Below are 23,691 nucleotides of genomic sequence, written 5' to 3' on the forward strand. Positions count from 1 at the left end.
ATGAGTAAAATTGTATAATTATATATTTTTATTATTTTATTTAAAATATTAAAATTATTATAATAAGGTAAAATAATATTTTTAAGTAATAAAATTTAAAAAAAAACCCTCCCCTCTGGTTTCTGGCGGAAACTAGAGCAACTGGTTTCCACCGGGAAACTAGAGAACTGCTCTGGTTTCCGGCGCCGAAAACCATAGCATATGACCAAGCACAGTATCATTTTCCATTGGCGGAAAATGACTTCCGCCCATTTTGGGCGGAAGTCATTTTCTGCCATTTTGGCCTCATTTTCTCCAGTCAACGGAAATCATTTTCCGTTGACTGAGTTTTTCAAGTGTAGCTAAACATGGGAAACACGAAAAATGATTTCGATTTCCAGAAATATTTTTCGAATTTCCAAACACAATCTAAGTAAAGAAACGATGTCATTTTCGGACCATGGTCTACAAAATGGTGTATAACAACCGCCCCAACAGAGCCAAGTGTTAACCTGGCAACGCTACTTCTCCTGACCGGTTCGGTTTGCTAGTACTAGAGTCTAGAGGTTTCCTTGTCGCAGTCCCGCTCTCCACACTCGTTCTGTGTTCACTCCCCAGTGAAGAAATTGAAAAATTCTCACATTTCTAAACACTTTTATCTTTCTCTTCCTGCATTCTCAGCAGCAGCTCCGATTGACCGAGGAGCTTCCTCCTATCAGATACACAAGTTAATACATTGAGAGAGAGCGACAGCGAGATTATCTAGGGTTTTAAGAGTGATTGACAGACGGAGACAGAGAGATGAGCGTTTGGAACTATGTGGTGACGGCTCACAAGCCAACTAACGTTACGCATTCCTGCGTCGGCAATTTTACTGGTCCGCAGGAGCTCAATCTCATCATCGCGTAAGCCTACTCTCTCAAATCGATGTGTTTTCATTATTCAACAACTCTCCGATGAAATACTCTTAGTTATTCTTTTTCATTGTATATTCATTTTTGGTATGTTTTTCTAGTTATTTCTTGAACTGCCAGCACCAGTATCCACCTAATTCACCCTAGGAGACTAAAGAACTATTCATTTTGTGACCCTTCATCCATGAATATGTCTAGTTTCTGCCCTACTTTTACATACATATAGATTCTAGCTATTCTTATTCTTTATAGCTTTGATCTTTGAAATGTAGTTACGGGAGAATCATTTAGGAGAAAAAAAATTAAGGCTTTGTTTGTTTAGGATGGAGGTGGGGGGACCCAATCATTTTTATGTTCTATATATCATGTATGGAAAGGAAAGAAATGAAACAAAAGAAGAGGAAGGCTGTATGCAATGCATACGGTTTGGCTGCCTAGAATGGAAAAGGAAAAGGAGAGGAGACCGTGAATAGAAAGCAAGAAGAAAGGGACTGGCCTTCCATTCAGCAGATCATTTTTGATGATGGAAAAGAAAGGAAAGAATATGAGACATAGTACATTTTAGAGGAAACTAAGAGTACTGAATAACAGAAATGCTTTACATTCATACTGAGATTAAAAGTCTGAAAACTGATCTCCAGCCAAGTGTTGTGCATATTGATTGCCTATGTAAAAAGTAAGCTGTGATTCCTCTTGAGTATACAAGTTCTGCCAAGTTGGTATATTTCTGAATACTTAATATTGAATTTCTTTTTTATATTTGATTTGTTAATTTTTTTTTGTGATATAATTTTCCATCAGGAAATGCACTCGAATCGAGATTCATTTACTCACTCCTCAAGGTTTACAGGTGCAATAGCTTTCTCCTGTTACATTCTAGAAAATGTCATGGATGAAGCTTCCAGCGTATACTGGGAAAAATATTATCTAATCCTTACAGCTAGTATTCTTTCATTTTAACAATGAATAAAGGATCATCATTCATTTCTACACCATGCAATGACATTTTCTTTCTTCATCCCACAGCAACAATATTCATAATCATCCTGAAATTATGAATTTGAGTTCTGTAAGTTTGTTTCTACAGCCAATGTTGGATGTGCCAATATATGGAAGAATTGCCACACTTGAGCTTTTTCGTCCACATGTGAGTCAAAGTGTTGAACCTGTGATATACATTTTTCAAGACAATAAAAAATGCATATGGTGCAACAGCTGTGATAGCTACATGTTGGTTATGATATACTCCATGTGTGAAATGCTTATTGGCAGGGTGAAACACAAGATCTGCTTTTCATTGCAACTGAAAGATACAAATTCTGTGTTCTTCAATGGGATGCAGAGATATCTGAGGTTATTACGAGGTCTGCTTTCAAAGCTCCTCTATCATATTACTTTCTTTCTATGAAGTGAAAATTATAACTTGCTTCGGCTACCTCCACTAACCTAAATGGTAGGCTAGTAACCTTCTATGGTTCATGGGCATATTTACTCTACATTATGGGACTATTAGAAAAAAGTGTTGATCATTGATGAAATCCTGCCTGTGCAAATTAATTCCAACTGTTCTTTAGACACCTTGATTAACACTCATAGATCTCCCCATCGTTGTTTTTTCTTATTATTTCATTTTATTTTTCCAGTATGATGACCTTTATGATTTTATCCTTGTGATTCCAATTGTTAGGTCTGCTATTATTTATCTTTATATATTTTTCCTCACAAAATTATAAGTGTTGGTTGACTGTAGGGCGATGGGGGATGTCTCTGATCGAATTGGACGTCCCACAGATAATGGGCAGGTATTCTTTAAGTTTCTCAAAATATATTTCTGCTTGAACAAATCTATATTTAAGTTTCTCAGAAATATATCCCTGCTTGAACAAATCTATATTTAGGTGTTCTCTCTCATTATTATTATTTTAAAATTTGTAAGCATGGAAGGTATACCACCTGTTGGTGGGAGGGGCCTAGGTACATCCCTGCTTGGTTGTATTAGTAATCAACAAAATATGTTCCCCCAATGGTACGATCCCACATCGGCTCCACAAGAAATTGTGGAGTGGTACTTAAGCTTGGGCCAAACCTCCACTCTTGAGCTAGCTTTTGTGGTGGAGTTAGGGTCTTGGCTTGAGTGCCGTATCACCCAATTGCCCCCTCTCCCCAGGGGGTGGTGGTGAGGAATGGCCTAGGAGCCTACTCCAACTCCTTGGTGCAAGAATTCTTTATTTTAGAATTAACCTTTTCCAACTTTATTTTTGTTAGATTGGCATAATTGACCCAGATTGCAGATTGATTGGACTTCACCTATATGATGGATTATTCAAGGTATTTTTCCTTGATAAAAAATGAAATAATGTTTTGGAGCTTGATTCACTGCATGTCTGCATTAAGTTTTTCTTTGTCAGTACCTTTGAGAATGATTCACTATTTGCTTACCAGGTTATACCATTTGATAACAAAGGCCAGCTGAAGGAAGCTTTTAACATCAGGTACCCATCTTCTCTCTCTTTTGTTCATTCAGTAACAAAATTTGGAGGTTACTTTGAGCGATAAATGTGTATGGACTCCAAATTGTAAGAGGCTAAGACAATGAATTGCATAGTTATTTTCTAAGCGGGTAGTTATTACCCATTTTCATTATGCTCTAGAAACAATGATGTTACTATCTTTTTCCCTCTTAAGGCACCCAAATGAATGAGAAAGTTTATCTAATGCCATGTGTTCTTTCTAATTATTCTTGAAGGAGCAAAGTAAAGTTTTAGCAAATATAGTGATTCTGATAGGACAACCATTATGTTCTATTATTTGAGTGAGACTAAAATGCAAACTGCTTATCTTTTAGGTAACTAAGTACTTTACTCATTTTGTATGTCTTTTTTGGATAAAAGGCTTATGATTCAATTTTTTGTAATATTTAATTCTAAATAAAATTTATATATTTAAATCAACATTAAATGTTTTATTAAAAACAAAAAGCCAAATTTGTAAATTATAAGAAATTGTTAAAGTAAATAAGCAAAGAAAGAGTAGTTGGTTTCACTAATAAATAGTAAATTATAAATAGGACAAATAAAATCCAACAAGAGGGAGTAACTTTTTTAGTTTTCATGTATGGGTCTCTGTTGAGTTCTAGGATTTTCCCAGACTGTTGATTTTTCATGGTTTTGTTTTTTTCAGGCTCGAGGAACTTCAAGTTTTGGATATCAAATTCTTGTATGGTTGTCCAAAGCCTACTGTCGTAGTTCTTTACCAGGTCTCTAGCGCTTTCTGTATGGACTAAATTGGCAGACGAATTTTGTTGATGTGCTTTATGTTGTTGCCCAGTTACGTGCCCCCAAGTAATCTTTGTGGAATATAATAAATAAATAAATGAATAATAAAGCTATCCCTTTTTCTAGTGGCATAAACTTTTTTGTTGGAGTGGAACATGTAATTCAACATAGTATCAGATTCAACCACGGTCTTGCTTTCTAATCCCATTTGCTTCCCATCATCAAAATAATTCACTTCCCACTCCCTAAATCTAGTCTAGCTTGAGCTCTTATTTGATTTCAAATGCATAATTCAATAGTGTTGTATTTATTTGTGCCCTTGTATGCATTCTTAAAGTTGTCTATAGGGTTTTCCTAAAGTTTTGCATGTGTCTGATTGTTTAGTAAATTTAATTCTTGTATCCTTTACCATGATTGACAGGATAACAAAGATGCTCGTCATGTCAAAACATATGAGGTTTCTTTGAAAGATAAAGATTTTATTGAAGGTCCATGGTCTCAAAATAATCTTGATAATGGAGCTGATTTGCTCATCCCTGTGCCATCGCCCCTTTGTGGTGTGCTTATTATTGGGGAAGAAACCATTGTATATTGTAGTGCCACAGCTTTTAAAGCGATTCCCATTAAACCTGTAAGTCTCTCTCTCTCTCTCTCTCTCTCTCTCTCACACACACACACACACACACACACACACATACACATATATATATTTGTAATGCTTTATAGTAAAATTCCCCCTGCCCATGTGCTCACCAAATTAGAACTTCCTATAGTGACATGAAACTTCTTAATGGTTTTTATTTCCACTTTGAAATCTATTTCTAGTCCATTACAAGAGCATATGGAAGGGTTGATGCTGATGGTTCTCGCTATTTACTTGGGGATCAAAATGGGCTACTTCATCTACTTGTTATAACTCATGAAAAAGAAAAGTGGGTAGCACTCATGAACCGTTATTTGTACCTTCAGTTAAAGCTTACAGTATGTTTCTCAACTTGCTTAATGAGCTTCCTATCTTTTGGGTTCTTATAGAGTTACTGGACTAAAAATTGAGCTCTTGGGAGAAACTTCAATTGCATCAACAATTTCGTACCTGGATAATGCTGTTGTCTATATCGGATCTAGTTTTGGTGATTCACAGGTATTTTGCTAAAAAGGGGCATTTCCTGTTTTTAACGCTTTATGCTGTGAGAATAGCTATACCCCTCATATCATTTTTATTTGCTAAATGAAAAGGTATTTATCATTTGTCTTTGTTGGATCTAGCTTAGGTGATCAACATGTATTTTTTTAAAGGGGTGTTTCCTGTTCTCAACCTTTTATGCTGGGAGGGTGGTTATAACCGTTTTTGTTTATTTGCTAAATCTCTTGGGAATATATATTTGTGCTATATGTTCAAATAAAATTGAGTATGGGATACTTCCTCTTAGAGAGGAAAATAATCATTAGATCCTTAGACTAGTGACTGTATATATCATATGTGAAGTAGTGGGTTGGTCTAAATTGTCTACCACCAGCAGCAAACTTCAGAAAATACAAAACACTAGTACCTAACTTGCTTGAAACATCAAGTTGGATATGCAATATTAATTATTGAGCATGCATTCATAGCTCCATATCATGGAATATTTATCAACAACTTAAATTGGTTGGACATTTTGCTGTTGTGGCAATCATCTGCTGGCATTATATCACTCTGCGTTGGTTCTTCCATTTCCTCCAATTTGAATGCAAAACTTTTGGCATTTAATATTGACTTTTCTCTTTCCCATTTAATGCAGCTTATAAAGCTTAATTTCCAGCCTGATTCAAAAGGTTCTTATGTAGAAGTTTTAGAAAGATATGTCAATTTGGGACCAATTGTGGACTTCTGTGTGGTTGATCTTGAAAGGCAAGGTCAAGGTCAGGTTGTAACTTGCTCAGGGGCATATAAAGATGGATCTCTTCGAGTTGTTCGGAATGGAATCGGGATTAATGAACAGGTTTGCTTCCTCAAAGTGAAGTTCTCTCAATATACTTCCCTGATTCATCTTCATGATGAACTTATGTTGTGTCTCTGTGACTTGTAGGCATCTGTAGAACTTCAAGGCATCAAGGGGATGTGGTCACTTAGATCTGCTACAGATGATGCATATGACACTTTCTTAGTTGTGAGCTTTATTAGCGAGACACGAATTTTGGCAATGAACCTTGAGGATGAACTGGAAGAAACTGAGATAGAAGGTTTTAACTCTCAAGTACAGACTTTGTTTTGCCATGATGCTGTCTACAATCAGCTGGTGCAGGTACCATTACGAGTACTTTTGCAGAACATTCAACATTATTGCATTTTTAGTAATTAGTATTCATCTTTTTTTTTTAGTCTCCTTAGATTTTGCTATAAGGGGGCATTTGATTCACAGAATGTTATATATTACCTTAGATTATTAAAATTACTCCCTAAGACATTGCCTTGTGGATATAACCTGGAAGGTGCTCAATTTATGTTTGGTTAAGATTGGGGGATGTAATATTAATTTGTTTGGTTGAGGGTGTTATCTTTTTAGTTAAAAAGAGCATTTTACTTTAATGCCCTTAAATCATTTGTGAACTTGTGTACTCATCTTGACCTTTCATTTTGCTTGATCTAGAGGTTGTAATTAGGTGTAATAATCTGTTAGGCTACTCTGTTAAGGCATATTTGACCGTCATAGTTCAGTAAAGATTTTAAGTGGGTTTGCTCGGACTATGTTATGTATGAATGATCTTTTATATTTCATAGGAGATCTTGGTCCTTTATTTATAGTTTTCATATTAACTGATCTTGAATTAGGTGTAGCTTTATCACAAGCTCATATTTCTACCTATCTCAATGTGTATTTACTTGGATGAATGAATAATGATACAAATCTGTTGTTTAAGAAAGATTAAAGTGCACAGAAATTTTTTTAAATGTGCACTATAAGAATGATAAAAATGCATAGTTGTAATAATTAAAGTTCAAAGTATAATCACTAAAGGTGCACAATGTGATGTTTAAAAGTGCATAACATAAAGTCTAAAAGTGCAAACTGTAGGCGCTAAAAGTGCTCAATATAAAGTCTAAAAGTGCCGAGTATAAAAACTAAAAGTGCACAAAATGATATCCAAAAGTGTAGAGTATAAGCAGTAAAAGTGCCAATACATAATGTAAAGTAGAGTATAAGCACTAAAAATGCATAATGCAAAACCTAAAAGTGTTACGTATAAGCACATAAAGTGCACAACATGATATTTGAAGTGCATAACAGAAATTCTAAAAGTGAAGAATATAATTACTAAAACTGCACAATACGAAATCTTAAGAGTGTAGAGTATAAATATTAAAGTGCATAATATGATATAGTGCACAACAGATATGTAAAAGTGTAGAGTATAATCACTAAAACTGCCAATATGAAATAAAAAAGTGCAAAGTTTAAATCACTAAAAGTGCATGATATGTTATCTAAAAGTGCATAAACGAAACTATAAAGAGCATAACAAAAATGGTGAAAGTGGCAAAAATTCCAAAAGTGCACAACAAAACTCTAAAAGTGCATAGTGGTAATAATAGAAGCGCATGACCTAAATGTTTAAAAGTAAGCTATAGGATTGTTAAAGGTGTAGTTTTGGATGCATAATAAGTGAATAATAGAAACTCTAATAGGGAAGAAGATGAATGCTACAATTGCATTTTTCAAATGGTTTAAATTGCATAATCAAACAGATGAAAGTGCACTATACACTACTAAGTGCAAAGTATAAGCACTAAATCACAATACGATAATCTAAAAGTACAAAACAAAAACTTTGAAAGTTGGATTACATTTTCCATTAGTCATTGGATTTTTTTTTACTTATTTACCATTATGCCACTGCTATTTCTTTAAATCTGCAATCATAAATTTTGTGTGATTGACGATGGTGAAATGTTCGTAGTTTTTACTAAGAGCAATGACTTTTACTTGATTCATCCCCTATGTGTGTGTATATTTTAACCGGCTAAGATGAAAAATCATTCCACTACTAACCTTATCTTACAATACTTGAGGTGGATAAGGTAATGATTACCTTGACATTACCTCAAAATTTGATGTGATAATAAATGTCATTACTGTTAGTTATCTTATAACTTGAACTAGACAAGATTTATATAGCATAACTATATTCACTATTCAGATTACTTTGGTTATCTTATATGATTAAAACCAAATGCCTCCCAAATATTTGGTCCACTCCATTTATAAGATATGATTATTCTTTTTGTTTGCTATAATATCAATAGGTTTCTTCATATTTTCTTATAAAATAGAGGCCACTTACAAGAGAGTAGTTGATGTTACTACATTGCTTGTTTTTTTGCCTGGCAGAAATTGGCTAGCATGTAAGAGGTTGAAAGGATTGTTTTTATTTTTATTTTTCTATAATTCTTTTTAAGAAAAATTTTAACCGTGTTTCTTGGGAAACCCACCAAGATCACATTTAGCAAGTTTCCAATGAGCTATGTTTAATGCGAATGGATTGGCATTTCCTGTGCTTTGCTTATTTCCTTTACCTATCAAAGAAAGATTTATATGCTTCTTTTTTCACATTTCAAACCCAACCTGAAAAAAAAAAAAAAAAAAAAATGAAGAAGAAGAAGAAGAAGAAACCAAGGCCTATTTAGTAACCAAAAAATGTTTTACATTTTCCATTTTGAACCGTTAAAAATTTTTCAAATTCTAATTTTCCACGTGAAACTATAAAATATTGGGAAAAAGTTCAAATAAGCTCTCGAACTTTTGGTGAAAAAGCAATTAGACCCTTGAACTTTAAAAAGTTCCAATTGCACACTTGAACAGTTGAACTCATTAAAATTGTGCATCCAAGTCTTTTTTACCACTTTTTATTTGTTAACATTCTGTCACTTGCCACATCTATGCCTCATCTGATTTATACAGTATATTTAATCTTATAATAATATTATATATCATTTTTATAATATTTTATTTCAAATTTATCTTGCTCCAACTCATACTTGTGTTCGCCGTCACTGTCTTGCTCCTGCTGTCGTGCCGTTCCTGTCTGGATCAGTTGTGATGCCTTCTTCAGATATGAAGATGGCCGTTGGCTTCCTCAGATCTGAGGAAGGCAACGGTTGCTGCCTTCTTCAAATTTGAAGAAGTCAGTTGCCGCCTTCATCAGATCTGAAGAAGACGGCAGCATCGCCTTCCTCAGCTGAGTGCCATTGTTGATGAAAGCTCTCCTTTGTCTCCAGATCTCACGATAAAGAAGGCAGACATGGCTACCTTCAATGTTTTTTTTTCTTTTTCTTTTTCTTTTTCTTTTTTTTTTTTTTCTTTTTTTTAAATAATTGTTTCCCCTCCAAATCTTGAGACGAAGGAGGGAGAAGAAGGCAGCCAGCCATGGCTGTCTTCAACATTTTTTATTTTTTAATATTAATTTTTATTTTTAATTTGTATATGAGATGGACTTTAAAAAGGACATGTCAGCCACCACGTTGGAGTTAACCGGCTGTTAAGCTTGGATGCACTAAAATAACAAGTTCATGTACTTAATTGCAACTTTTTAAAGTTCAGTGCATAATTGCTTTTTAAAGTTCATGAAACAGTTCTGTTGTTTGGGGTGAAGATAGGAAAATATGCTTAATATATACTTTTGTTATGACTTTTCTTTTGGAAAAATTTTCATTTTCAGAAACAATCATTATGTAATTGTTTCTGTTTGAAGCACAATTAACATATTATGTGAAGTTTGGAACTGAATCTGGACATTTTATCTAATACGGAGTATATTTATTTTTCTCCCAGATAAATAAATCCTTTGTTTTCTAACATGTAGACTATATATAAGAAAATCTCTGAAAATCATTTAGTGCAACTGAAGCAAAACTCATTTTTCATTTTTCCTTGGTGTTTGTGGACTCATTTCTTCTAACACTATGCAATTGCTGATTCACTGTTTCAGGTTACTTCAAACTCAGTGAGATTGGTCAGCTCTACCTCCAGAGAGCTGAAAGATGAATGGCATGCTCCAGCCAATTTTTCAATCAATGTTGCCACAGCAAATGCCACACAGGTCATCCATTGATAAGTTTTGCGTTAGAATCACAATAGAGATTGCTATCATTGGTTGATCAAGTTTTGGATGCATTTGCAGTACAATTGTAGCAATTTTTGCTTCAACCTCTTGGAAAACTCTTTTCCTTTTGTTTTCTCTTGTTTGATTCCTTTTCTTCAGAGACTCTGGACATTGTTTCATGCATTATATTTGAATATGTTCGTCTTTGGGTGTTGAGCCTCGGAAGGGATTCAAATTTTAATCACTTGCATGTATTGGCCTGTGAATATATTTTTTATGTCAATTGGTTAGCTCTTTTGGCTCATTAGATGCTGTTTTATATTTGTACAGGTATTATTGGCTACAGGGGGTGGTCATTTAGTTTACCTAGAAATTGGTGACGGAAGGTTGATTGAATCAAAACATGCGAAGTTGGAGTATGATATCTCCTGTCTGGACATAAATCCAATTGGTGATAATCCAAACTATAGTCATCTAGCTGCAGTGGGGATGTGGACTGACATAAGTGTTAGGATGTATTCACTACCTGAATTGAATCTCATTAGAACGGAGCAATTGGGAGGAGAAATAATTCCTCGCTCTGTTCTTCTGTGCTCCTTTGAAGGGGTAAGTTCTTTTCTTAGTCTTGTGAATATTGTAGTGCTCTACACGTAGGATCTGTAATGAGGTATTAGAAGAGAAATTACAGCACTAGGAAAATATTTTTCCTTGTATCTATGGAAAATGGGGAAGATGTTTTTTTCCTAACATTTTACACCAGACTAAATATAACCTCATAGTATGGGCTCTTTTTCTTGCAAATTTTGTATAAATGCATTTTGAACTTAGGGTGTGTTTGGAAACTAGGAAAATGACTTCTGGAAAATGAGTCATTTTCTAGAAAACATTTTCCTTTCCAGTGTTTGGTTGCATTCTAGAAAACTGTCTTGGTGTGTTTGGTTCATTTTCTGGAAAATGAGCAAAAAAATCACAAAAAGATAACAATGTCTAGGAAACACAGCAAAAAAATCACATCCGAAACCAGTCGGCCGACTGATTTCCAGACTGGTTTGCGAAACCAGTTGGCCAGACTAGTTTCCGGAAGTTTCCAGCCGGGAAATGCTTTCCAATGAGGAAGACGCGATCTGATGAGAGAAGGCAGAGGCTTGAGGAAGACTTGGAAAATGACTTCCCCCAAAAAAGTGGGAAGTCATTTTCCTGAAAAAATGGTCTATTTTCCTTTGACCAATACCACAATTTCCATTGACCACATTTTCCCCTCTCTTGCCAAACACTGGAAACCCGGAAAATGATTTCCAGGAAATCATTTTCCGGGTTTCCAAACACAGCCTTACTGGGTACTGCAAGAAAAATCCTTGTACAACTTTGGATACCATGGGGTTGCTACGTTCCCTTGGAGATGGTCATTGTGCAATCATTGTAGGATCTGTAGTTAGGATGCAATCATTATGCAGCTTTATCTCTTGAAGCAATGAGTAAGCTCTCTGCTGCCTGTTGTAATCACAGAATGATATATTTTCTGTTTGATCTGAAGTTTTGCCACTTTGCTTTTTCCAGATATCTTATTTGCTATGTGCCCTTGGAGATGGTCACCTCATGAGTTTCATTTTGAACATGCGTAGTGGTGAGCTAGCAGATAGAAAGAAAGTGTCTCTTGGAACTCAACCCATAACACTCCGTACTTTCTCATCAAAGAATGCGACACATGTTTTTGCTGCTTCTGATAGACCAACTGTCATATACAGCAGTAACAAGAAACTCCTTTACAGCAATGTGAACCTTAAAGAAGTTAGTCATATGTGTCCTTTCAACTCTGCTGCCTTTCCAGACAGGTAACTTTCTATCCACCTTCTATCTGAAATGTTTCTGATTATTGGGAATTCCATTCTCAACTCCTGATATGGCAGTAAACTGATATAAGCATCAACATTGAACATCCCCTATTTTTGTTTACTATCACTATAAATATTTAGGGAAGTTATTGTTTCCAGATGGGGTTTGTATAAAGGCTTCTTCCTGTAGCATCTGTAGCGTACTGTTTCTAAGGTGATACACTTTTGGATGCTAATCGTGAAGAAATGTGCAGAATGTGCATCAGTTCTTTAATTAGAAATTGCTCAAACTTGACTTCAGAAACAAACAAACCTGTTTTTTCACTCGAGCACTGCTGTGTCTGTACTATTAGAGAAATTAAAATCACTATCTTGCTATTATGTTACTTGAGAAGCTATGCATGATTACTCTTTATTTTGCTGTTTGCTAACAAGGCTGAAATTGTGTAAGCTAACCATTGAATGACTAATTAATGTTACAGACATGAAGTTAATTGCAAAAGATGCCTTTTTATATGCCTTATATTCTTACCAAAGTTGACATTTCTTGTATAAAGTTGCTTTTAAAATAGTGGATGGCAAGTGCAACCATAGAATGTCTGGATAGTGCATATGTTATTAATGAGTGATCCAGTGCCTTAATACTCTATCCTTTGTCAACAGCCTTGCAATTGCCAAAGAAGGTGAGCTAACAATTGGCACCATTGATGACATTCAGAAGCTGCATATTCGCTCTATTCCACTCGGAGAGCATGCACGTCGTATCTGCCATCAAGAACAGACCAGGACATTTGCCATATGTAGTTTGAAGTATAATCAGGCAAATGCAGATGATACTGAAATGCATTTTATCCGCTTGCTAGATGACCAAACATTTGAGTTCATATCAACTTACCCACTCGATCAATTTGAGTATGGTTGTTCCATACTTAACTGCTCCTTCTCTGATGATAGTAATGTGTACTACTGTGTTGGAACTGCATATGTGATGCCAGAGGAAAATGAACCTTCAAAGGTATGATATTGTTTACCAAGACTTATGCATCCATTCTCTCTAGCATTGTGGCACACTGTGCTTCAATGTTATCTAACTACTAGGTTTAGACTTCTCTCTCTTCAGCAAATCAGTCTTTCTGAAATTCTGCAAAGTTAATGGTATGAATGAGTATGCACACATTCAAGTAGAATTGCAGGTATAAATTACTTTTGCAACTCTGTTAGATACAGGATAGACTCCCACTGCACCAAAGTAACACATTTTCTCTTGCCAAAAAATATTTCATATCTTCTAATCCTTTTACATAGGCCAAAAGGGCCTAAATGGTCCAATGAAGTTTTGAACAGTTATTCAATATTCTGGCCATAAAAGTCTGCTCTATTGAATGTGATAGCTTTATCACATCTCTATATTTTGTATTCATGTGTGCCCTTTTATCATTTCAACTCCATTTCATACTCATGATGCAATACTTTGTTTTTGGCAGAAGAGAAATCAAATATACTTAATTCTGAGTTCTATAAAATCTATAATACCCCAAATAATTCTACCATCATAAACTGGTTTCTCCTAATTGCCATCTCTGGTCAGTACATAGCAGGAATAGTGTAGTCAAGGTATCACATCTAAACTATTTAGATGTCTGAACTTCTAGTCAGAAGATATTGGTCTCTGACTGTTTGAATGAGCTGATGCCTCAATGTAGCTCAGAGTCCATATTAATATAAATATTTGCAGATGCATGGAATTCTATTTATTTGTTTAGTTTTGGGGAATAAACATTTGCAGGGACGAATATTAGTTTTTATTGTTGAAGATGGGAAGCTCCAATTAATTGCAGAGAAAGAAACTAAGGGAGCTGTATACTCTTTAAATGCATTCAATGGAAAATTACTTGCGGCAATCAATCAAAAGATTCAGTTGTACAAGTGGATGCTGCGTGATGATGGAACACGTGAACTGCAGTCAGAATGCGGACATCATGGTCATATATTAGCCCTCTATGTTCAAACTCGTGGAGATTTTATTGTTGTAGGTGATCTGATGAAATCAATTTCTCTGTTAATATACAAGGTAATGTTTGGAAATACCTTCATTTTTTAGCTTCAAAGCTACATCCCTGCATTTCTAGATTGCTATTACTGTAAAACGCTGTTGATGATATTCTCATCATTCTTGTTTAGCACGAGGAGGGTGCTATTGAGGAGCGAGCGCGTGATTACAATGCTAATTGGATGTCAGCTGTTGAGATTCTTGATGATGACATTTACCTTGGTGCTGAGAACAATTTCAACCTCTTCACAGTTCGGAAAAATAGCGAAGGTGCCACCGATGAGGAGCGCAGCCGTCTTGATGTGGTCGGTGAATACCACCTCGGTGAGTTTGTTAATAGGTTCCGACATGGTTCTCTGGTCATGCGGCTGCCAGACTCAGATGTTGGCCAGATACCGACCATCATTTTTGGCACGGTGAATGGCGTTATCGGAGTCATTGCCTCACTTCCAAACGACCAGTACATCTTCTTGGAGAAACTGCAAACAAACTTAAGGAAAGTGATAAAGGGTGTGGGAGGACTGAGCCACGAGCAATGGAGGTCCTTTTATAATGAAAAGAAAACCGTCGAAGCCAAGAACTTCTTGGATGGAGATTTAATCGAATCTTTCCTAGACCTTAGCCGGGTTCGGATGGAAGAGATATCGAAGGCTATGGCCGTTCCTGTGGAGGAACTCATGAAGAGAGTTGAAGAGTTGACAAGGTTGCACTAATCATGCATCCTTATCTTGTAAAAGAACTGCCATGTTGATAAAGTCTGGGATACAATTTTTTTTTTATTTTTTTTTTTATTTTCTGGAAGTCTGGCTACATCTTAGCTTTCTTCTCCCGTCTCTGTATTTTTGTGATGTGGCATGTATCTTGTCTTGTTACTGCTTACAAACTGTGGTGCCAGTTATGAATGTTCTTTGCCAAATAGATTTCGTTTTAAACTACAAATTTGCACTGCTTCGCTTTATTCGCTCAGTAAACTAAATATTCTATTTGCACTTAACTAGCCGAAAGTCACCAGAAAGTAATTTGTATTGTGGGAGAATTTTTTGGTCATTTGAAATTTATTTTCCAAGCTCTATTCAAATTCGTTCTGCCTTTAAATTCTGTTCTCTCTCACCCTTCTTTCTAATTTTAATTTTTAGGTTGAGTTTGATTTATGACTTTTGCATCCTATTATGAGATTTTTTATTTTTTTTTTTGGGCAAATTATTGTGTGGACTTCAACAAAAAGTACATTTTTAATATACTAAAAATATATTATTCGTGTACTGAATGTACATTATTTAAAATAATATACTTTTAGTACTCAAATAATGTATTTTTATTTGAATAGAATATACATTTTTAATATACTAAAAATACATTATTTGATAGTATGGTACACACAATAAAGATTGCTACTTTTGTTATCCTACCGCCTTTGGTAACTATTAAATTCCTTACCTTATTCTCTCCTACTTTTGAACAATAAAATAAAAATTATGAAAAAGAAGAAAATAATAATAATAATAATAATAATAATAAGGTCATTGTTAAAGAATAAAGATGAACATATATGTATGTGGATATGTATAAGTATTATATATTTATTTATTTTTATTTAATTATTTATTTATTTTGATTCCAATTTATATTTACTAGCAAACAAAGAGAACCTTCCTAATTAAAATTATTACCATTATTAGATATTTTTTATTCTCATTACTATTTTGATTCCAATGTTTAAATCAGACGCACCCTTACTCCCTCCCCGTATCACCGTATGTATTCAATCAAAGGTTTTTTATTATTTATTATTTATTATTATTATTTTTAACTCATGATTCTTTACAAAGTTATATTTGTTCTATATTTTCTCAATCGTTTTTAGCCCAAAAAATCAATGCCTCCATTACTAGGGTTCAATCCTGTGACCATTCATTTGAAATGATAAAGGATGTGTCATCACACTAAATAGTAGTTGGCATTCAATCAAAACATTTTAAATGATTCGGTATGGACTTCTCGGCCACAGTGTAACGTTTCTTAAACATGTTTAATTATGGTTCGTTCAAGAATTACTTGTGATTAGTTCGGTAATCGGTGATATTATGTCCATAATTATTGATGGTTGTTTCGGGAGTTACAATTTTATTTTTAAATCAGATTTAATTATCATTTAAATTTTATGATTTAATCATCCCCTATATATACTTTAGTGTTTGTGTAGATTTTCAAGTAACTCAAAAATTTGTTTCTGATCTCTTCCTACGTTATCTTCTCTACCAATTAAAACCTGTTAAGTCGCAGCGCTCCGTTACAATGTAGTATCTGTTCATACATATTTTCTCAACCTACTGAAGCACAAAAGAACCAACGCCCCCACTGGGAATCGAACACTTGAGAGGTCACAACTATGCTGCTTGATCATAAGGTCTTTGGCAGGCGACAAGTTATATATATATATATTTTCTACGCGCGATGCGCGAAAATTTGTGCCCAATATTAAAACATTAATTAAAATTGTAATTTGAATTATATATACACAAATAATATATGTATTTTATATACACACATATATGATTTACCATTCATAGAAATTTAATTAAAATATAATAACCATTAAATTAATTATATAATGATTTTAATAAAATGATAATTAAATAATAGGAAAAAGATATGATAGATATAGGTGTATGGTAATAATGATGGAGTTAAAAGTAACGGTGTTATAACGGTGTAAGGGTAATTTTGTATAACAAGAATGTATTAGGGGCAATTTTGTCTAATAACATTGAAGTGTACAACATTTAAAGTGTAATGTATACATTTCTTAGCATACAAAAAGATGGACATAAATCAAGGATATAACCTTGATTGAGACTTATTAAGTTTTTAGATATATATATGAAGTCTAAACACTTGAACATATTGAATACACAAGTAGAATAATATCCAACATCCAAGTTAACACACATCAAAGCTATGGCTATGTTTGGCAAACCTAGCTGGAAGGTAGCTGAAAGTTGAAAAGCTATAAGCCCGAAGTTAAAATTTGAAGAGTTGTTAAGCTACCTGTTATACTTAAAAGTGTTTTGGTAAAATTAGTTTTTTAATATGCTTATAAATATAAAAAGGCTAAAAAACCATTTTCAAAAAACTTAAATAGTTTCACATTTAAATAGGTTAGTTTACATATTAAAATATAAAATAATGAAACCAATATATTTTAATATTTTAATAAAATAAAAGTTAAGAATATATATTTGAAAATATATAAAAATAATAAAATAAAACAAAATATTTATAGTTCATAAAATTACTTAATACAAAAATTAATTTTCAAACACACAAATGTCAAATTGAAATTACAACCAAACATATTGAAGAGAAAATGCCAAAAGAATTTTAATTGGGAAGGATAAAAGATGTTATTTATTTAAAAATAATAAGGATAAAGATGAAAAAAAAAAGTTAGGAAACTACTAACTTATTTTGGAAAAGTTACCTAAAGTAGCTTTTCAAAATAAGCTCTTATTTTAAACTATTAGCTTATTTTGGGAATATTACTAAACAAAGCTTATAGTTTATTAGTAGCTTAAAATAAGCTATAAACTCATAAATAAGCTCTGTCAAACAGAGCCCAAGTCACCAAATCCATTATCCTCTAATACCACACAAGTAGAATAATATCCAAATCCAGGTTAAAACTCTCAAATATCTATCAAAAAGTCATTCATATTCCGTTGTCCCTCATTGTCATCATCAAGATCTTCATTTCTTCCCACTAGGTCAACATCACCTTCAACATCATCATCAACATCTTCAGTTTCTTCATCATCATTTGAAAAATGATCTTTTTCTTCATTTCGTTTTTCCTCATCAATCCTAGAACTAGAAGTACTACGGCGTCGTGAATAGCTCAAGATTGGTGTAGTTGTACGTTCCCCTACGTGAGCTCTCGTAGGAAGATTACAGCCCTCAAGGTTGTTTGATGCACCAATTACTTCATCAACAAATCGCTATGAAAGATCTCCCCAGGGATGAACATCATCACTAGATTGACTACCACCAACCCATTCATTATTCCATTGGAACTCTTGTGCTCTAAACGGTTTATTTTATTTTATTTTATTTTATGGATCTAAAAAAAGTAAAAGTAGAAAAATAAACAAGTTAAAAATTTATGTATTTAAAATTTTAAATGCTATTAGAGTATTATACTATTAGTACTTACAAACTCATATGTGCTCCAATTGCGCTCACAACCCGAAGATGAACAACAAAGGCTTATGATCTCCTCTCATGCGATCATAATTATCAGCTTGATTGCTAATCTTCACTTGCAATTCATCATCGGTGATCATCTTCACAAGAACTTCATTGAACATGGCTCGTTGCCTACGAGCATATATACTATCATTCTCCTTTAAGATCAAAATATTTGGAAGGATTTAAAGCAATGCAGCTCCATATAACTTCACTTCCATTTGATCTTCCTATATCCCCACAACAATATCCATCAACTTTGCCAACAACCTTGGTTTGCTTGCAAATGTTTCGTTGAGTTTTTCTTAGCAGTCAACATAGTCATAGCAAGCTCGGGCATAGCTAGAGTCGTATCACCATCAACAATCATTAATACAATCAAAACGGGATGTGATGCAATTATGCATTCCTCACATCAGTCCAAAATCTTGATGAAAGCACAATGCACACCTTTTTACCTGCTTCCGTGTTAGCCAACCTAGAATTGTTCCAACCCCCACTAACAAATAAATTTCTCAAAGCATTCTTGTTCTAGTACAAACTTTGTAATGTGAGGAATGCTGTGGCGAATCGAGTAGCTCCCGATCTCACAAGATTTTTCCCACCCCTTTGCTATCTCATAGCATTAAGGAGTCAACAGTGTCTATTAAAGTGGTAACATTTTTAGCACTTGCAATTTTAGACTTAAACTCTCTCAACTTTTCAATGTCCTCTAGCATGAGGTCAAGACAATGTGTTGCATAATGAGTCCAAAATAAAGTAGGAATCCTCCCTTCCAAAAGTCTACCGGCCGCCTTAACCCCATTGTCGTCACTATTTATACAACATTGTCTTTGCCAATTTCTTCAATTTTCTTCCCCAGCAAGCCATCTAACATTGGTGCATCGTGTACCTCACTCGATGAATCAACTGACTCCAAGAAGAAAGTTCCCTCGGGCCTATTGGCAAGGAAGTTAATCAAGTGTCTACCCCTCCTATCTGTCCACCCATCTAACATGAGTGTGCACCCGAATTCCTTCCAAGCAAGCTTGTGTTTTTCTTTCAACTTGTCAGTTTCTTGTTTTGCTTACTCAAGGATAGGTAACTGTAACTCATGAAAGCTAGGAGGCTCCAATCTCGGTCCCATTTGTCCAATTGATTCAACCATAATTTCAAAACTCCTTGAATTTGCTACATTGAACGGTATGTCATTCTCATAGAAGAAATATGCTATATGCATTATTGTCATCTCTTTTTCTTCCTTGCTCTTAGTACAAGCTTCAAGAGTTATTTGAGTAGAACCCTTGGAATGTCTCTCCGCAATGACTTCTTCAGGAGTTTTTCTAAGAAGTGTTGCAACCGATTGATTTTGTTTTCCCGCTCTTGGTTGCGGTTTTTCAAATTTTAAAGTTAATTGTTTTCTTTTACTAGTGGTCCTGGAACTTGGATAAGTAACGGAATCATGAGATGATAGTTGTCTTTCTCCCGTTTTTTGCACATCATCATTCACATCATCCAAGATCACCCTTGCTTTCTTCATCCTTGATGTGCCTTGCATATATTGTTGCATCTCCTTTATAATTTCGGTAGTTATTTTGGGACATTTTGTAACATCTTCATAACCGACCGCAAGGTGTTGTTTTAATTTTTTGATTCTTAAATACATTTGTTTGTGACAAAGCGAGCATTCAACCAAGTCCTTGTTTGTTAAGTTCGGCCAAAATCTATATTTCTATCTTGGATCATTGGATTTTGCTTTCCTCTTAGGATCGGTAGATGGATCATAACTATCATTTGACTCATTTCCAGCCATATCTTAGTATCCTAGTGTCCAAACAATGAAGGGAATTAGGAATAATCAAATAATTTTTTTAAAAAAAAAAGTGGCAGGTAGTGAGGCACTGCCTCTGCCCACTGCCCAACCATAAAAAAATTAATATCAACCAAAATATATCCATGTAGTGTCCAAACAATGAAGGGGATTAAGAATAATCAAATAAATTTAATAAAAATAATAATAAGTGGCAGACAGTGGGGCACTGCCTCTGCCCACTATCTAGCCATAAAAAAATAATATAAACTAAAATATATCCATATAGTGTTCAAACAATGAAGAGGATTAAGAATAATCAAATAAATTTAAAAAAAAAATTAAGTGGTAACTAGCAGGTAGTGAGGCATTGCCTATGCCCACTGCCCTCACCGCCTAGTGATAAGCCAATATAAATCAAAGTAATGTGTCTTTGGTTTATAAACCAAAACCAAAGAGTAAAAGACTCAAAGAGAAAACAAAGTAGTTAGCTGGGCAGAAACTAGAAAGAAGCAACGGAGGAGAAATGAAGAAGAAAAAAGACTTGAGTAGTGGGACGGCGACGATGATGGCGGTGCGACGGTAGTGCGGCGGCGACGGTGATGGCAGTGGGACAACAATCGATCGGTGGAGCTAAGGGCTTCGCAGTTTGCGACTTCGCGACCGGTAGAGTTGAGAGTTGCTGACTTGCTTCGAAATGTTTATTTCTCTCTTTCTCTATTCTTATTAGGGTTTACTCGTACCATTTAAAAAAAAAAATTAAAAAAATGGATCGGATTTTGCGGGTTGGCGTCCATTGCGTCGACTAGGATGCCTAGCCGAAGCCGGAGCTCGCCTCACCCTTTTAAAGCGAGGCGAAGCTTCTAAGCGTCCTGTCTCCACCGACAGGATGCCAAGGTGTCGCCTAAGCGACGCCATGATAACTATGGTTCAAGCTGTTGTTCTAATTCGTTGAGGGTAATTTAGTTTGAGTGTCCAAATTATTTTACCGTAATTCATTTATCTTGGAAAACTGACGCTACCACGCTCCTAGCACAATAGCATCCCTAAGAAGTAGAGAATTGATTTTAAGAAAATTGTGTATACGCACAACTTGAATTTTTCTTTATCTCGTTCTTTTTTTTCCTTGGGATTAGTTTCCAAAAATTCAATCCTGATTTTACATTTTATATATTTAAAAAGTTGACTTATTCGCCTATAGAAAAAACCTTTGTGAATGGTTGATTTACTCTTTTTCATTAGGCGCCTCCATTAATGACCAATCTACTTTGCTTTGTTTATGAAAGCTTGTTAATGAAATCACTTGGCTACCAAAGGGGAACTTGAGAAAAATGAAATTTGTGTCGCACGGGCATAACTTACTGGTTCAATAGGTAGTATTTGAGATAAGATACTAATGTTCGAATCTCAGTAGTTGTAGTGTGGGGATTATGTCTAAAGTGGACAGATCCCTCGTGCACACCGACATTTGGCCCTATTTGCTAATATAAGTCATTGAGTCATAATAATTTACATTCTCCCAAATGTTCTATGGGGCCAGGGTGTGGAGACCCTTCAAGTTCGGGATTCAACTTTTTGGGAGAAGAGAAAATGAAAATTTACAAAATGGTTAAAGTAGTTAATTTGAGCTGCTATTTTTTTTTAGTTCATATAATGTTAATTGCACTTTTCTGAATACTAAAAGAGACTATTTGACCCATTATCGCCTTTAATTCTTTTCAATTAACTAGTACAATCATTTGAACTAAATAATCAATCAATCGTTCATATTATATATATATATTAACTTCATATATTAACGACACTTATTTTTACTTTGTCATGTGCATATAAAATAATAAGACAAGCCTTGGTGGGTAGGATACTGTCTTTAAGCTAGCCCTTCTCGAAACTAATTAAACCGATTGGTTATAAAATTAACCAAACCAAATGGAATGTTATACGTACCCATTTCATACTCATTTAACACTATCCAGGCTTACAGGGCCGGCCCTGGCCATGTCGAGTCAGGGTGACTGTACAGGGCCCCCAATTTTTGGGGGCCCAATTCTTTAAAAAAAATATTTTATGTATAGTTTAATATTTTTATACTTGATAAATATTTTTTTAGAATCTATATATTGGTCTTAATTGTAAGTGAAAATAAAATTTTAAAAGTAATTGGCATCGAAATTTGGGTGAATAAATTTGTATTTAAATATGTACAAAAATGTCACTAATTTTAAATTAAATTTTGAAATGTATTTTTCTTTGTTGAATTTTATGCATTATATTTAGACAAAAAAAAAATACTTTCAAAAAAAATATTTAGACAAAAAAAGGCTAAAGTGTCATCCCGCACCATGAACCATTCACGATTATTCACTCCACACCATCATCTTCAATAAGTGATTATTTGAGCCATAAACTAATATTTTTTTTGCGCCTAGCATATTTAGTAGGTTTTCTATAAGTTACCGGTCACCTGATGCTGACATGTATTTTTTATTATTTTATTTAATTTTTTCGTATGTTTCTCTGAGCAGTGGTAGATAGGGCGCCCAGTGAATTGGAAGATCCAGATGATCTATGACAGCTCTAAGAGCGCATCCATACCAAACTCTTCATAAAAACGCATACATACGCAACACAACACAACGCACACCCGATGAAATGGGAGCAGATCACAGAAACCGAGATAGATTAAAAAAAAGCATAAATGAAGTGAAATCTGAGAAAAAGGAAAAAAGGAAGTTACCGCGGGGCCATGAACTGGATCGGAGGAAATGAACTCGTTGACGTTGGCGTCGGTCCAGGAAGGAAGCGAGTAAATTATATTATCTGTTTTTGTTGAGAGAAGCAGAGTAAATCCAGAGGAAAAGTGGAAAAGGTCGACGAATATGCCACTAGAGTCTCTCAACACACATTCAAAACCCATAACTTTATGGAGACTGTCGAATGATGCATTAATGTTAAGCTTTAGGAAATCCTATTGAGGCATGATCCATCTACTGTTGGTCTAGCCGTGATCACCATGAGAAGATTCAGTACCACAGTCTTGCCTCCACACTTCCCAGCAAATAAGAATTACAGAGCAAAGCTTCTCCCTAGGCATCCCTTGTATGATGTGTAGAAACCAAGTCTGGAAGGATTGAGGCAAGGGAGTTTGAGGCTGAATGCTCATTTGTCTCCAGATCGATTTCTTTCATGAAAGCACAAGCAACTAAAATATGCCATAATGATTCGTTCTCTACATTGCAAATAGGGCAAACACTCTCACAGTCCACTCTCCTTTGAATAAGCAGGTCCCTGGTGAACGTTGAGAATGAGAAAAAAAAAGAGAGAGAAAAGGTTGGTGGTGCCAATGCCCTTAGTGAAGAGATTAATAGAATTATCGTAAGCAATGGGCATGTGCTGCGAAACTCCATGTCTAAAGATGAATTTTCCTTTAGCCAATCTTCTGCGTTGGGTTCATCAGAAGAGTCGGGTTCACCTGCGAACTTCATATTTGGAAGTGGCAGAAATGAACTGCAATGTACGCAGTTTGGCA

General features: G+C 34.7%; 1 protein-coding gene across 1 annotated transcript; it reads left to right on the top strand.

Annotated features, from left to right (window-relative positions):
* Positions 1 to 521: 521 nt before the first annotated feature.
* Positions 522 to 15,070, top strand: LOC116032042 (DNA damage-binding protein 1-like). The gene is made up of 19 exons (XM_031274430.1): positions 522 to 884; positions 1,695 to 1,743; positions 1,981 to 2,040; positions 2,166 to 2,257; positions 2,644 to 2,695; positions 3,159 to 3,221; positions 3,336 to 3,385; positions 4,074 to 4,149; positions 4,590 to 4,799; positions 4,994 to 5,100; positions 5,201 to 5,309; positions 5,950 to 6,150; positions 6,238 to 6,453; positions 10,136 to 10,246; positions 10,580 to 10,855; positions 11,807 to 12,081; positions 12,745 to 13,096; positions 13,868 to 14,152; positions 14,263 to 15,070. The coding sequence occupies exons 1-19, from the start codon at positions 781 to 783 to the stop codon at positions 14,842 to 14,844; spliced, it is 3,270 nt and encodes a 1,089-aa protein (XP_031130290.1). The 5' UTR covers positions 522 to 780; the 3' UTR covers positions 14,845 to 15,070.
* The last annotated feature ends 8,621 nt before the right edge of the window (positions 15,071 to 23,691 follow it).

This window comes from Ipomoea triloba, chromosome 10, assembly GCF_003576645.1.
Source record: "Ipomoea triloba cultivar NCNSP0323 chromosome 10, ASM357664v1".
Lineage (NCBI taxonomy): Eukaryota > Viridiplantae > Streptophyta > Magnoliopsida > Solanales > Convolvulaceae > Ipomoea > Ipomoea triloba.

Bases quoted from the DNA above. Each gene is read 5' to 3' on its own strand.
- LOC116032042 (XM_031274430.1), top strand. From the start codon at position 781: ATGAGCGTTTGGAACTATGTGGTGACGGCTCACAAGCCAACTAACGTT. The intron at 5,310-5,949 runs GTATTTTGCTAA...CATTTAATGCAG, and splicing joins CTAGTTTTGGTGATTCACAG to CTTATAAAGCTTAATTTCCA. The intron at 13,097-13,867 runs GTATGATATTGT...AAACATTTGCAG, and splicing joins AGGAAAATGAACCTTCAAAG to GGACGAATATTAGTTTTTAT.